The 16,697-nt window shown below is 36.6% G+C and overlaps 1 protein-coding gene across 1 annotated transcript in view; it reads left to right on the top strand.

Moving 5' to 3' along the window:
- Nucleotides 1-213: 213 nt before the first annotated feature.
- The window catches only part of LOC127844852 (borealin-like), a 28,676-nt gene continuing 12,192 nt past the window's right edge, over nt 214-16,697 (top strand). The window contains exons 1-6 of the mRNA XM_052375378.1: nt 214-305; nt 1,312-1,465; nt 5,222-5,316; nt 5,680-5,713; nt 7,350-7,461; nt 14,550-14,628. Of these exons, the coding sequence (XP_052231338.1) occupies nt 1,318-1,465; nt 5,222-5,316; nt 5,680-5,713; nt 7,350-7,461; nt 14,550-14,628 (468 nt within the window). The 5' untranslated portion in view covers nt 214-305; nt 1,312-1,317. The remainder of the gene's footprint in view (nt 306-1,311; nt 1,466-5,221; nt 5,317-5,679; nt 5,714-7,349; nt 7,462-14,549; nt 14,629-16,697) is intronic.

Here is a 16,697-nt window from a genome sequence, read left to right as displayed (position 1 = left end):
CAACAGCGATTTACTTTCTTAGAAATTATGAGACGGTATATTTTTGATTGCAATTATTGGAAGAAGACAGATCCATATTTAAAATGATACCAGGTTCGGAAAAAATGATAGTCCGAAAGGCAATATGAACGCTTTGAAAGTTGTCAGTTTTATAATGGGACCCTATGGGAATCCGATTTAGTGTAATATAACCTACACGAATGTAATGTAACCGCTGTGTGTTTGACATCCGCCAGTTTCTCTTTGGGGTAATACATTCAAAGAACGAAGCGGCATATTCAAGTGAAAAAAACAACATCACAAACGTCAGTGAACTATGAAGTATATTTCAATAATTATTAAACATATGTATACGAACGTTGCCCGCATAGATTCCTTCACATAACGATTCTTATCAGTTTATATGATTACTGTCCTGTTTCCTTCTTTTTACACTGCAAAGCGTAGGCTCGTTGTCGATATTTGGCCACCCCACACGATGTTACAGATTACTGATACAACTTGCGTCATAATTCTTTAATTAGGATATTCAATAACATGTTGTTTCCAATGGTTCAACAGTAAACATTGCATTTGAGATTTTATGCTGTTTTTTTTCATGCCTTTAGTTTTAATTTCACACTTTATTTAACACATCAAAAAGCTTTTAATTAATTATCCCCACGCTTTTTGAAAAGTTAGGGGATATTGTGTTTATCTCTGCCTTCTGTGTGTCTGTCTGTCTGTCCGTCCTGGCCACTATCTCCTTCTACACTATAAGCACTAGAACATTGAAACTTACACACATGGAAGCTATGAGCATATGTGCGACCCTGCACTTTTTGGAATTTTGATCTGACCCCTGGATCAAAAGTTGTTGGGGTGGGGCTGGGTCAGAGATTTTCACTCATTTTTTATGTTATTTTACATTAACTTCTTCATTTCTTCACCGATTTACTTTAAATTGATACTGAACATCTCTTTTGACAATAGGGTCAATCTCAACTATGCATGGTCCCTTTACCAACCCTTGGGCATTCTCGCCCACATAGACCACGCGCACCCAAGATTGCCTTTTACCATAACTTCTTCATTTCTACACCGATTTACTTCAAATTGATACTGAACATCTCTTATGACAATACAGTCAATCTAAACTATGCAGGGCCCCATTACCAACCCTGGGGCGCCCCCTTGGTCAACCATGCAGCGTGGGGATACACGTCGGCCTCTGCCACGCCATTTCTAGTTCATATTGCAATGTTAATTTTTTTTCAATAGTTTTACTCTTATCATGTATATTTAAACTTTGCAATCATTGTGCAATTTAAGGTGAAAATGCCACGCAAGAGGAATACCACTGCCGCATCAACCCGGGCAAAACCAAAGTTGCCACCATCTGATGCAGATGAACTTGTTAACGGACTGACATATGAACAGCGGAAAGAAAAACTTACCAATATTGTGCATGATTTTAAATTAAATGGTATGCAGAAATTAGCTTAATGGCTAAACATTTTTAATTTTTTAGCTCATCTATTTTTGGAAAAAAAAAATGAGCTATTGTCATCACCTTGGCGTTGGCGTCCGGTTAAGTTTTGCGTTTAGGTCCGCTTTTCTCAGAAAGTATCAATGCTATTGCATTCAAACTTGGTACACTTACTTACTATCATGAGGGGACTGGGCAGGCAAAGTAAGATAACTCTGGCGTGCATTTTGACAGAATTATGTGCCCTTTTTATACTTAGAAAATTGAAAATTTTGGTTAAGTTTTGTGTTTAGGTCCATTTTATTCCTTAAGTATCAAAGCTATTGCTTTCATACTTGCAACACTTACTAACTATCATAAGGGGACTGTGCAGGCAAAGTAATGTAACTCTGACTGGCATTTTGACAGAATTATGTGCCCTTTTTATACTTAGAAAATTGAAAATTTGGTTAAGTTTTGTGTTTAGGTCCACTTTATTCCTACAGTATCAAAGCTATTGCTTTCATACTTGCAACACTTATTAACTATCATAAGGGGACTGTGCAGGCAAAGTTATGTAACTCTGACTGGCATTTGGACGGAATTATGGGCCCTTTATACATAGAAAATTGAAAATTTTGTTAAGTTTTGTGTTTTGGTCCCTTTACCCCTAAACTATCATAGATATTGCTTTCATACTTGGAACACTCGCAAACTATCATAAGGGTACAGTAAAAGGACAAGTTGCATAACTCTGTTTGTCATTTTTACGGAATTATGGCCCTTTTTTGACTTAGTAACTTTGAATATATGGTTAAATTTTGTGTTTCAATCCACTTTACTTCTAAAGTATCAAGGCTATTGCTTTTAAACTTCAAATACTTTCATGTTATCCAGTGCTCCAGCTAGGATTTGAAAAGGGCAGGGGGCTTTTTTGTCAAAAGGTCAATTTTGACGCGCAGTATTTTGTGAAAAGGGCTCTTTCGACGCGCAGTATTTTGTGAAAAGGGCACGTTCGAGCGAGCTGGTGTTTCTGGAATGCTTTCTATTGCATGTTAATTTATATGTAATAAATAATTGTATTATTCCCATTATTATTAAATCATTGAAATATAATGTCTACAATGAGGATTAAACTAATTACAATGTAATAAGAGATTTATGAATTATCAAATGAAAATTTTTATTTTTTTTTTTTGAGGGGGAGGGGCATGGCGGAGGTTAAGGGGGGCAGGGCGGAGGTTCGGGAGGGCTGGGCGCGGCGCCCTTTGATTTAGGCCTAGCTGGAGCACTGTTATCATGAGGTTACTGTACCTGGCAAGTTGAAGTTTACCTTAACCTTTGAATAACCTTGACTCTCAAGGTCAAATTATTAAATTTTGCTAAAAATGCCATAACTTCTTTATTTATGATTAGATTTGATTGATACTTTGACAAAACGACTCTTACCTGACATACCACAATAGACTCCACACCCTCACACTATACAATACCCCCCACCCCACCCCCAAATTGTTTTTTTTTTAAACGGTTAAAAAACACAAATATTTATTTTTATTATTTTATGTTTGAAATACCGTCCAACCATCGCACCCAAGAATACCCCCCCACCCCCCCACCCCCTCCTCCCCCCCTGAATTCCACCCCCCCCTAATTTTTTTTTTTTTTTTTAAGATCATCTCACAAATGACCACCACACCCTCACACTATACTATACCCCCCCCCCCACCCCCCCCTAATTTTTTTTTTTTTTAAGATCATCTCACAAATGACCACCACACCCTCACACTATACTATACCCCCCCCCTAATTTTTTTTTTTAAGATCATCTCACAAATGACCACCACACCCTCACACTATACTATACCACCCCACCCCCAATTTTTTTTTTTGAAACGGTTAAAAAACACAAATATTTATTTTTATTATTTTATTATTTTATGTTTGAAATACCGTCCAACCATCGCACCCAAGAATACCCCTACCCCCCTCCCCCCCCCCCCCCGAATTCTCCCCCCCTAATTTTTTTTTTTTTTTTAAAGATCATCTCACAAATGACCACCACACCCTCACACTATACTATACCCCCCCCCCCCCCCCCCCCCCCCCGAATTCCCCCCCGCCCTAATTTTTTTTTTTTAAGATCATCTCACAAATGACCACCACACCCTCACACTATACCCCCCCACCCCAACCCCCGCCAATTTTTTGGAAACAGTTAAAAAACACAAATATTTATTTTTATTATTTTATGTTTGAAATACCGTCCAACCATCGCACCCAAGAAAAGTAGGTACCTTGCATGGACCTCTACCTTTTGATGAGGTTTGAGGTCACTGGGGTCAAGGTCACAGAGGCTAATAATATATTTTTCTGTCACACTTTTGTTACAGTTTCTCATAGCACCTTCAATACTTAACCGATCTCTTTCATATTTGGAATGTAGGTACCTTGCATGTACCTCTACCTTCTGATGAGATTTGAGGTCACTGGGGTCAAAGTCACCGAGGCTTATAATAGATTTTCCGTCATGCTTTTGTTACTTTACCAATCTCTTTCATATAATTACCGATCTCTTTCATATTTGGCATGTAGGTACCTTCCATGGACCTCTACCTTTTGATGAGGTTTGAGGTCACTGGGCTCAATGTCACTAAGGCTAATAATAGATTTTCCGTCACACTTTTCTTACAGTTTTTTATAGGGCCTTCAATACTTAACCGATCTCTTACATATTTGGCATGTAGGTGCCTTGCATGGACCTCTACCTTTTGATGAGGTTTGAGGTCACCGGGATCAAGGTCACTGAGGCTATTAATATATTTTCCGTCACGCTTTTCTTACAGTTTCTCATAGGGCCTTCAATCAGGGTTCCCAGCTAACCTGGAAATCAGGGAAAACCTGGGAAAGACATTTTCCAGTCAGGGAAAAGTCAGGGAATTTGGGAAAAGTTCCTGAAATCGGGGAAAAATCAGGGAATTTTGTTTGGTCTGACTTTCTCGACTTGTGTCGAAAAGTCCATACAATTAAAACAGCAAATAAATGAAAAGGCGAGGAAAGGATGGCTGTGAGGGGAAATGAGAGGCCATTGCTTTAAAATTACATAAATATAATACATGTTATTGTCTGCAACTGCTCTTTATTTAGGGTGTCTAAAACAAGAAATAGGTCGAAATTATGATCCTGGAATTTTTATTTACCATCAGGGAAAAATCAGGGAATTTTGTTCATACAAAAAGCTAGGAACCCTGTCAATACTTTACCAATCTCTTTCATATTTGGCATGTAGGTACCTTGCATGGGTCTCTACCTTTTGATGAGGTTCGAGGTCACTGGGGTCAAGGTCACAGAGGCTAATAAGAATTTTTTAGGTGGTTATTAACACATAGATTGACAAAGCGCATCATAGGGAGCATCCATCAGTTTCACTGATATTCTTGTTGTCTAAGGAGTAAATGTGTGTATCATTAAAAAATATTGCCATGCATTTTGGTTAATTATTATTAGAGATTTTAGTTGCCAATTGCTTTGGAATTTTTTACAAGGGCTGAAAATGTTATCGCCAAATCTATATATTAATTGTAAATGCTGTTAAAAGTGATAATATTATGTGCATGTTTATATCACTGATTACTGTCATAACTTACACATTCTTTAATATGGGCAAAACTTCCAAAATCAGGGGATAGAGAGATTTTGTGTCTACAAAGGTTTATGAGAGCTCTGTAATACAGGTATCAACAAAACCAAAAATGTTCATGACTGTTTTTTCAGTGGCTGAGCTCACAAAGCAGTATGAAGAGGAAATGGAACGCATGAAAAAGATGGTTGACAAACACTTCTCACAGATCATGTTGAAGCTCTCACCGGTATGAACTATTCCAAGCAGCAACATTCTGCTGATATTTATAAAAACTTCAATTACACATCGGCAAAATGTATTTTTTCACCAAAGTTCGTTTAAAGCTCTAAGAACAAATGAATGATATTATTTAATATTAAGAATTGCAAAGATCTTGAAGTGGACTTTAGGTCAAGGTCAAGTAAATCATACAAACACTGAAGTCTCCATTTTGTGCCCGCTGTGTATCTTCTATGACTTCTGATCGATGTTCATGATTTTTTTAAATGTTGGGATCATCAAGCTATTGTATTGCCTTGGCAAGTCTTTAAGGTAATTAGATTATCTGGCTTTGAACACAACAAAAATTGTTAAGTGTTTTTATTTTCAGAGAGAGCTTCAGATGACATTAGAGGAGTATGTTGGTGAGAATTTTAATGATTGATGAGGTCTTAATAAACTTTAAAAAGGGGTTTATAGAGTCCCTCAGTTTTTTGGTCAGTTGGTTTTGTCAGCTTACAATTTATTATACAATTTATTATACCCCTACAAACAAAGTTTAGGGGGTTATATAGGAGTGAACTTGTCTGTCTTTTAGTCGGTATTAAGTGTCCACTCTCTAATTCAAGTTGTTTTCATCTGATCTTCGCCAAACTTGGTCAGAAGTTGTATCTAGATGATGTCTTGGTCAAGTATGAACATGGGTCATGCCAGGCCAAAAACTAAGTTACAGGGTCACTTTGTGCGTTTTTTAACATTCAGCATGGTGTCCACTCTCTAATTCAAGTAGTTTTCATCCAATCTTCACCGAACTTGGTCAGAAGTAGATGATCTTAAGGCCATGTTCAAACATGGGCCTTGCCGGGTCAAAAACTAGGTCACGGGGTCACTTAGTGCGTCTTAAACATTGAGCATGGTGTCTGCTCTCTAGTTGAAGTAGTTTACTTCTGATCTTCACCAAACTTGGTTAGAGGTTTTATAAAGATGATCTCTAGGCCATGATGGAACATATGCCATGCCAGACAAAAACTAGGTCACAGGGTCACTTAGTGCGTTTTACACATTTAGCATGGTGTTCCCTATTTCAAGTACTTTCATCCGCTCTTCATGTGGGGTTTTCGTCACGTCTGTGACAAAGCTCTAGTTGGTATTGCACTCTTTAATGGTTTAATTAAAACTTAGAATATATTGTTGCAATTTAACCTAGATTTTCAAGAAACATTTCAGCCTAGTATTAGTAATTCCACACATTCCTGATTTATAAGCCTTGACAAAGCTGTGTGGGGCTTAAGTCATGTTTTTATGACCCTAGTGGGGTGGCATATAGCAGTTGAACTGTCAGTCCGTCTGTCAGTCTGTGTGTCCGTCTGAAAACTTTAACATTGGCCAAAACTTTTGCAATATTGAAGATAGCAACTTGATATTTGGCATGCATGTGTACCTCATGGAGTTGCACATTTTGAGTGGTGAAAGGTCAAGGTCATCCTTCAAGGTCAAAGGTCCAAAAACAAAATCCAAGGGAAGTAACAAGCTTTAAAGGGATATAATTTCTATTTATCATTTGGCAGATACAATGACTAGAGAATATTATGTGAGTTTTGGATAAAGATCAAGTTTATCATGCGAGGCTTAGAACCAATATAGCGCGAGGCTTGCCAAGCACTAACATGGTTCAAACCGAGCATGTTAAACTTGATCTGTATCCAAAACTCACATAATATTCTATTTATCCAATATTTACACTCTATTTTCCATTAATAATTATCAAATATGTCATTTTTTGACGAATTTATCTTTTCGTAGTTGACAAAACCATATTCTCAAATTTTTGGAAAAACCCAAATTTTATCTAAAAAAAGCAATAGTATAAAGCTAAAGTTTATACGATCGTTGTTATACTATCGATTTTCATCTGGTAATAGGATAAATATCATTTTCAAAAGGGAAGTAATATTTTTTAAAGGGATATAATATCTTCTTTTTTTTTAATTAATTCAAAGCCGCGCACTAGGGGGCATTGTGTTTCTGACAAACACATCTCTTGTTTTGTTTGTATTACAGAGTATCTTGATGCAGAAGAGAAAGACGAGATTGCTCCCTTGCCGTCAACTGCCACGAGTGCCATACTTACTGAACCCCCACTGCAGCGTCTACAGAATATACAGTCCACACTGTATGTCAGGGTTTGTATTTACTATCAAAAACAACCAGTTTTAAATTTCCTGGCCAACACTTTACCTTAGGATTTGCATGGCCAACTCTTTACCTTAGGATTTGCATTTACTTTCCTAGGTTGGCGCTAAGGAAAAAACCTTAGTCGCCAAATCTAGGGGGGTCCGGGGGCATGCCCCCCCTGAAAAGTTTTAGATCCTAGGATCGTCTGTGATGCGTTTAGGGGCTATTTTCTGAGTAATATTAAGACTATTTTTGTCTGAAATTAGCCCTTTTTTTCTTGAAAATTTGTCTTCGCTGGTGAGACACTTGCTGACATTTTGCAGCCGATTTTTTTGTTTACAGAGACACCGGGGGCGTAGTAATGATACATTAATACTGTTAAAAAGTTTTCGATACACGTGGTATTTAGGTTAGAAACCCTTAAAACAGCCCGCCAGAAACCACTAAAACAGCCCGCCGTCTCGGTAGTAATTATACGACATTGTATGAAATACAAACATTACTTTTTTCATTTTTTGTTTTTGAAGAAATCGTACAAAATTACTTAGTTGCATGTCAAAAACCTGAGACTCAAGGCGAAACCGTGAGACTTGACAGGTAGACGTTTCCGATTCTGCATTCACGTCTGCACTATTTAAGACGTCCTCTGATCGCGAACCTAACATTTGGTCATTTCCTGAGCTAACATTATTCTGTTCGCTTTCTTTTTTAAGGAATTGTGTCAATTTCTGTTGCTCCGAGTTTCCATTTTCGTTCGCAGTATCCATTTTTCCCGGAATCTGCAACCCACTTTCTAAATCGGTCTTTGAATCGCATAGCGACAGTAAAGGGAAGTTACTCTTATCCACTTTTTTAGCCAATCAAAAACTGTTGTTTCTTGGGAAATTAGTTTATAGTGGCTATTTCAATACCATAACTCCGCCCTTCTGATTAAATGACAATTCCGTACTGGTCGATTCGATTAAGTTGAATCATAACATCAATAGCATAGGTCATTATATGGCACGCTTCAGTGGTTCAGTTTTAACGTAAATCGCCAAGTAACCCAAATATTTGTAAAGTCTGGTCGCAGTGTAAAGCGTGACCAATTAAGACATTAGCCATGTGGATAGGCCAGTTCATTGTTATTGTTTTGATTCCCGATTTTCGCGCATGCGCAATGCACTGGTAGTCAAAAGCATTGCTTGCAGCTAACGCAAAGCATATGGATAACGAGACTTGTTTAGTCAATAAATCAAAAAGAAACTAAAAAAACAACACCTAAATAATATTTTAAAAATATCATGTTTAGTGCCAAAAGAATGCATTAACACATTTATTTGCATTTTAAAAGAACGCGTCATTAGCATAAAAGTAATTAAGATTGTCTGAAGACTGAACGACAGAAAATTCGATGCAACAAAGAGCTCTATGCATTAGCCGTATAATTATTTGCAGAAAAGCTTCAATAAAAATAATGATACATCTAATTATAAAATTATAATTATCATTGCATGCGTAAACTAGAATAATAAAAAATTAGTGATAGCTAGAATGTGTCAGTGTTTCATTGAAAATAAACGTACTACAAAGCCCTATTAAAAGCGAAATTCATGACGGTATTTACATGTAATTTTAATTTGGATGGGTGTTGTTCAGAGAATGACTTGAGGAATATTAACATTCAACTGAAAAACACAACCTCACATGATGTAAATTGAACTGTGTATTCATGTATTTTGTAAACTCGTTACTAGTGATCGAGTATGAGTGACAACTATCTAACATTTAACACACACGCACAAACAAACACACACAACATAATATATATACATATATAATATAATATATACACATTGTTTCATTATTATTTACCCCCATTGATGTCAAACGTAATTTCTTGTTTTTATGATGTATTTCGTGCATTGCCGTAACATTACATCTTCATACGGAATGACGTATTTATAATTAACCGATGCCCGCTAAATACGTTAAATGTTTTTTATTTACATTTTATAATTCATAAATACTTTATTTTTTTATAAATAAAACGGGCTTGTATCTTTACCGTGTTCAATTTCCGATTATCTATAGACTTCAAATTTGTACAATAATTATGTAACATATCTAATTTAAGCAACTGTTAAGTATGTCGGTGGTAAATTTATTCAACCAAATGCCTAGTTACTTAATACTACCAGAATGAAGACATGGTGGCATCATCAATTGCGTTTAATGACCAGACTGTCATCTGCCACCTAATGTGATTTATGACACCATGTTGTTAGTTAGGTCTGGACAATATCTGATCAAAACGAGATAATCGGATTAGGCAGAACAAAGGGGCAATTAAACACCGGAATACAAAGGCTTAAACGATTTTGAGATTGATGCAAACAATCAAATGAAAACTATTGCATTTAATTTAATTAAATGTTTATTTAATGTGTCAACATGTTAGTTTTCCCGGACCAGGGTAAAGGTCCCTGCCCAGACAAATACCATTATGGTTATTTGTAAATGTTTTTTATTTGGATTTGATCTATTTATTCATTGTGTTCAATCTTAGTTGTTTCAGTAACGTAGAACAACTTGTTGGCATGTTGAAAAATAAAATCTAAATATAATCGTTTAAATTTAATCGATCACGCTCTATTTCTCCCCATTGATTGTATCTTTCTTTTGACTACCAATATAGCCCGGATGTAAACACGCAGGTGCGCGTGACGTCACGCGTGAACTCGTCGTTATCCCGGGGCCTTTTCTGTGTAATCTTAGCGATGTTTCTGGCGATTTATACGGCCTGAAAACAGGCATTTAGAGTGTGCATTTGTAAAGCATAGGGTCTAATGTTTTTCAATCGCCACTTTCATGAAAATCTTATTTTTAATCGCCAGCCAGGAATTGTAATCGCCAATGGCGATTTCGGCGATCGGTAACGCTAACGTAGCTTTCGAAGACTAGAAGTTTAAACTTCCTGGCCCATTTTTTTACACCAGGATTTGCTTTTACTTTAAAAAAAACTAGAAGTTTAAACGTAGTGGTCAACACTGTATTTACAGGTTTGCATTTACATCCTCGTCTCTGGTTTCTGATGTTTTATGACGTCCTAATATCCTATTGTGCCTGGAATTCTCATTATATATAATTATTATTTTATCTTTTTTTGGAATTGGTGTCCCTTGCGTTATAAATGACTGGCAATGCATTGTTGCCATTTGCCTTACTTTAGCTTGTGAGAGAATTTCTCAAGTGTAAAAGGTTGTTTATAAATAATTATACTGGTTGTGTATGCTCCTTCAGAGTTAAAAAAAAATGTTGCTATTATTATGTCAAAGATATTGGTCACAATTCATTCTCTATTTAACCATTCTTGATGCCATTAAGTAGCATCAACTGCATGAATGTGATTTTACCTTGGTCAAACAGGTCTTAACCCTAGGAAGTATTCTATCTAAAACACATATCAAATTGTTGTCAACAGTTTTATCGCTTTGCAGGATCACACAAATGTGTGACAATATTAAAAATAACACCTAACTAGCAGATTTCTAAATCCTCTTTGCATGAAGCTGTGTTTGTATTACAATCATCATTCATGACAAAATGCATCTTGGCTCAGGGCAGGCAATGTAATAAGGTTCCAAAATAAGTCTTGAAACAATTTCAGCTGCACTCCAGTTGAAAACTGATGCAAAAGGTTTTATTTTCACACCTGCTCTCATCTTCGACAAGAGGCCTATTGATGATATAACAAAAAATGCTGTTTGGGAGTTTTTGCAGTCTTAATCTTCTCCAGTTACTGATTGGCATGAATCGGCATCTCAATAAAGCTGCTTTTCCCATTTAGTAAAGGGTACAAAACAAAAAAATTCATCTTTTGAAAAGTTGCCAATTTTGAAAAAAAAATGTTGCAACTTTTGTGATTTTGTCGCCAATAGCAACAATGCAGTTTAACAGCGGGAACCCTGCACCTTTAAATATTGAAGTCAATCATAATAATAGATTTTCCTATGTCAATCATAATAATTATTAGCTCATCTATTTTTTGAAAAACAATTATGAGCTATTGTCATCAGCTTGGGGTCGGCGTTGGCGTCGGCGTCCGGTTAAGTTTTGCGTTTAGGTCCACTTTTCTCAGAAAGTATCAATGCTATTGCTTTCAAACTTGGTACACTTACTTACTATCATGAGGGGACTGTGCAGGCAAAGTTATGTAACTCTGACTGGCATTTTGACAGAAATATGTGCCCTTTTTATACTTAGAAAATTGAAAATTTGGTTAAGTTTTGTGTTTAGGTCTACTTTATTCCTACAGTATCAAAGCTATTGCTTTCATACTTGCAACACTTATTAACTATCATAAGGGGACTGTGCAGGCAAAGTTATGTAACTCTGACTGGCATTTGGACGGAATTATGGGCCCTTTATACTTAGAAGTACCTCTAAAGTTTCATAGATATTGCTTTCATACTTGGAACACTTGCAAACTATCATAAGGGTACAGTAAAAGGACAAGTTGCATAACTCTGGTTGTCATTTTTACGGAATTATGGCCCTTTTTTGACTTAGTAACTTTGAATAAATGGTTAAATTTTGTGTTTCTATCCACTTTACTTCTAAAGTATCAAGGCTATTGCTTTCAAACTTCAAATACTTTCATGCTATCATGAGGTTACTGTACCTGGCAAGTTGAATTTTACCTTGACCTTTGAATGACCTTGACTCTCAAGGTCAAATTATTAAATTTTGCTAAAATTGCCATTACTTTTTTATTTATGATAAGATTTGATTTATACTTTGACAAAACTACTCTTACCTGACATACCACAATAGACTCCACCCAAACCATCCCCCGTGCCCTCCCCCCCCCCCCCACCGAATCCCCCAGATTCAGATCATTTCACAAATGACCACCACACCCTCACACTATACCCACCCCACCCCCCCCCCCAATTCTTTTTTTTGAAACGGTTAAAAAACAAATATTTATTATTTTATTTTTGAAATACCGTCCAACCATCGCACCCAAGAATCCCCTCCCCCCACACTCCCCCACCCCAACCCCCGAAATTCTTTTGTTTTTTTTTGCATTTTTTTTTCGCATTTTTGGAAGATAATGTAATAAATGTCCACACCCCCACACTATACACCCCTCTTCACTCCACCCCTCCCTCCTTTGTGATTGAAATTGAGAGTCCCTTCACCTTTAAAAGGAAAATAGATGAGTGGTCTGCACCCGCAAGGCAGTGCTCTTGTTTGTTAATTTGTCTTCATGAAATTATTTTTATGTATTTGTGATATTTACCTTAACTGATGTTAATATTTTTCTGTTCAAATGCAATACATGCAGTCAATCTTGTGGATGCGACCACTTGTATTAAGCGACCTTTGTCTTATGCAACCATTTTGAAATCCCACGGAGCTTTTTCGATATATAATGATATTGTATTAAGCGACTTTTGTCTTACACGACCAGCGACCGCTGATTTTTGTGTATTTTGATGTCCGAATCTTGAATAAAGCGACCACTAGGAGGTAAAAGTGGTTAATCTATTGATCTTTCAGGGACAAATCCGTGTTAATTGTTTATCTAAGCCGATAAGATGTACTGTTACACCTCTGCTTTGTTTTCACACCAACCATTATGATTATGCTTTGTCTCCTTGACCGGTTCTGACCGGTATTGTTGTAGACTGCGTATCAATTTATTAAGTTGAATAATAGAGGAACGTATTACGCACAGTCTACAGCTTAAATAGTTTACTATGTGGAACGTTAAGAGACAACGCCGATTTTTCTCGAGTATAGATAACAGGTGCAGAAACAATGCACTGTACAGGACAAGCATTTCCTGAGAAGTGCGGAAAATAAACTATTAATCACCAACATCTGTCGAAATCAGTACATTACCAATTTGTAATTATGCTAATTAGTAGATATTTGTTAGCCAATCACATTATTATTTACTTAATAAATTTTCCAATCAGGACTGTTTGTTTGTTTTCAATTGACGTGTTTTAATTTTTTCAGCTCATTATGTATCATAATCGAGTCAGATTTCCTTAAGCGTACATGCAGAAATTAAAATGTCAAAACGAAAAGTGTTGAACGAGAAAATTCGGGTTTTGGACGTAAAATCGCAGATGAGTTTGGAGTCGGTAAAACTCAAATTCAGAACATTCTTAAGCGTAAAGCCGAGGTGCTTACTTCATGGGCGGCGGGGTTCCCGTTCCGGTCCCCTTTGTGGCGTGTTTTTACCACCCATTATGCCTTTCTGTAAAGAATCTGTTCTATTTTTATATTTTTTTATGGCATTTTATAATAAATGCCCGTTTTCAATCTACAATATTGTGTTTGTTCTTTCCTTCAAGTCATACGAGTCCGTCCGGTCTATGACCTTTTCTTTACCACCGAGGACAATACATAAATAATATTTTATGCACTGATAAAAGATTTTATGTAATTGTACGATTTCTTAATTGTTGAACATTATATTGGTTCAAGCCTTATATTTAATTACTTGTGTATAACCTCAGTGTGGGGTCACATGGGCTCTTTTGACCAATCAAATTCAGTGTTGGCCATTGTGGCCCTTTTGGATCCTTCTGACTAACGTGGCATCCAATATGGTCGAAATTAACAACCCACCTCCACCCCTTCTCCGCCATAAGGTTTTACTCCCGTACTATGTATGTTTTTACCCGTGTGTAAAACACATTTGTTTCTTATTTTCTGTTATACACATCAAATATTTTTCTTTTATACTTATTTTGGGCGTGTTTTTCCCGCCGTCATCACATTTAAATTCATGTTTTTGTATGTGTATATACGTGTGGCGTGTTTTTACCACCCATTATGCCTTTCTGAAAAGAATCTGTTCTATTTTTATATTTTTTTTATGGCATTTTATAATAAATGCCCGTTTTCAATCAACAATATTGTGTTTGTTCTTTCCTTCAAGTCATACGAGTCCGTCCGGTCTATGACCTTTTCATTACCACCGAGGACAATACATAAATAATACATTTCATGAAAGCATACATCTCGCATATCATGTAAACAACGTTTGTGACATGTGAAGTAATGAATGATTGAATGTCTCAGGAGCAAGTACAAGAACCGGCGTGCGATTGACACCATACCAGAGGAAGGCAACTCATCAGAGACTACCACTGTGAAGAAGGTACAACTACGTGTTGTTTAGCTTGATATATCCCCATGAACATTTTTGAGCTTGCATATGTGTTAGTCTTCAGTAGGTTGGTTATAAGTCCTTGTAAAAAGTTATAAATATGTGGAGCGAACTAGTTCCGCATTATCTCTTGCATCAAAATTGAACTTGAATCATGTGATCAAGTTTAGATTTGCATGAAACTATTCACAATCCTGGTTTATTTGACACCTTGACCATAGTTGACAAAGCAGTCCTATGGGATAAGTCAGGTACATCCTTTGCCCCAGAGCAGGGCTATCCTTGTGTTTGAATTTTTAAATACGAGGTGCCTGTATGCCTAAATTTCAAAGATATTTTGTTTGTTTGTTTTAGCCATGAGGTAGAGCAAACATTATAGGAGTAGAGGGCTTTTTTCTTGTCTTGATTTTGTGAAAGCGCTTAGCCTTCCATTTTGGGGAAAAAATATTGACAAAATTGAGAAATGAGAACAAACCCCAAAGTAAGCTTGAACTTTGGGGAAAATTAATCATTTTAAAGAAATTCTCTTTGGAGAAGGGGCCTTTTTCTTAAAGGAAGGGACCTTTATAAGGCCGATGCTAAAGAAGGAGAAAAGGATTACCTTTAAGCTCAACTGAGCACAATGTGCTCATGGTGAGCTTTTGTGATCGCCTTTTGTCCGTCATGCGTTGTGCGTCCTGCGGTGTCAACATTTGCCTTGTAAACACTCTAGAGGCCACATTTATTGTCCAATCTTCATGAAATTTGGTCAGAACATTGGTCTTAATAATATCTTGGATGAGTATGAAAATGGTTATGTTTGCTTGAAAAACATGGCTGCCAAGGGGTGGGGCATTTTTCCTTATATGGCTATGTATTGCTATAGTAATACCTTGTTAACACTCTAGAGGCCACATTTATAGTCCGATCTTCATGAAACTTGGTCAGAAGATTCATCCCAATAATATTTTGGACGAGTTCGAAAATGATATTGGTTGCTTTAAAAACATGGCCGCCAGGGGGCGGGGCATTTTTATACGCCCGTTTTAAAAAAACGGGAAGTATTATAGTTTCACCTTGGAGGCGTCCACAGCAGTTTCCGCTCTCTAATTCAAATAGTTTTCATCGGATCTTCACCAAACTTGGTCAGAAGTTTTATCTAGACAACATCTAGGTCAAGTTCGAATATGGGTTATGCTGGGTCAAAATCAAGGTCACAGGGTCACTTAGTGCATTTCAAGCATTTAGCATGGTTTCTGCTCTCTATTTGAAGTAGTTTTTATCTGATCTTCACCAAACTTGGTCAGAAGTTGTATCTAGACAATATCTATGTCAAGTTCGAATATGGGTCATGCCGGGTCAAAAACTAGGTCACGGGGTCACGTAGTGCATTTCAAGCATTTAGCATGGTGTCCACTCTGTAATAAAAGTAGTTTTCATCCGATAATCACCATACTTGGTCAGAAGTTGTATCTAGACAATATCTAGGTCAAGTTCGAATATGGGTCATGCAGGATTAACTCTTTCAACTCCGTAGCCCGCAACAGCGGGCAGCCGTAGTTTACACCGTTCACCACGATAGCCCGCTATAGCGGGTGTTCCGATATTTAAAGCCACACACCCTGAAATGAAATACATGACATAGAAAATTTAAGTATAAATAAGAAACATATTTTATCTATGTCAATAAGAATATATCTGGTGGTAACAAGGTAGAAATACGTCTCTTTTGCGCTTTAAAACTTAAAAATAATCGCGTTTGTTGAAAATGGAGTATACGTCTAGAAATCCTACCTTCGGTTTTAAAAACGTACTGTTTGAAAAATAATAAATTATTTGCTAACTGTGCTATAGATTTAATTTTATCTACGTCAATTAAAATATATCTGGTGGTAACAAGGCAGAAATTTGTCTTTTTTGCGATTTATAACTTAAAAATAATCGCGTTTGCCGAAATGGACGAATACGTATAGAAATCATACTTTCGGTTTGAAAATTAAAAAAATAAATAAATTACTTGCTTACTAGGCTATAGATTTAAGGACAATTTTGCACACTTTCAAATTGCATCTATATGTATT

The sequence above is a fragment of the Dreissena polymorpha genome, chromosome 9 (genome assembly GCF_020536995.1).
Source record: "Dreissena polymorpha isolate Duluth1 chromosome 9, UMN_Dpol_1.0, whole genome shotgun sequence".
Lineage (NCBI taxonomy): Eukaryota > Metazoa > Mollusca > Bivalvia > Myida > Dreissenidae > Dreissena > Dreissena polymorpha.
The sequence above is the reverse complement of the archived record's forward strand: the minus strand, read 5'-3'. Positions and strand labels throughout refer to the sequence as shown.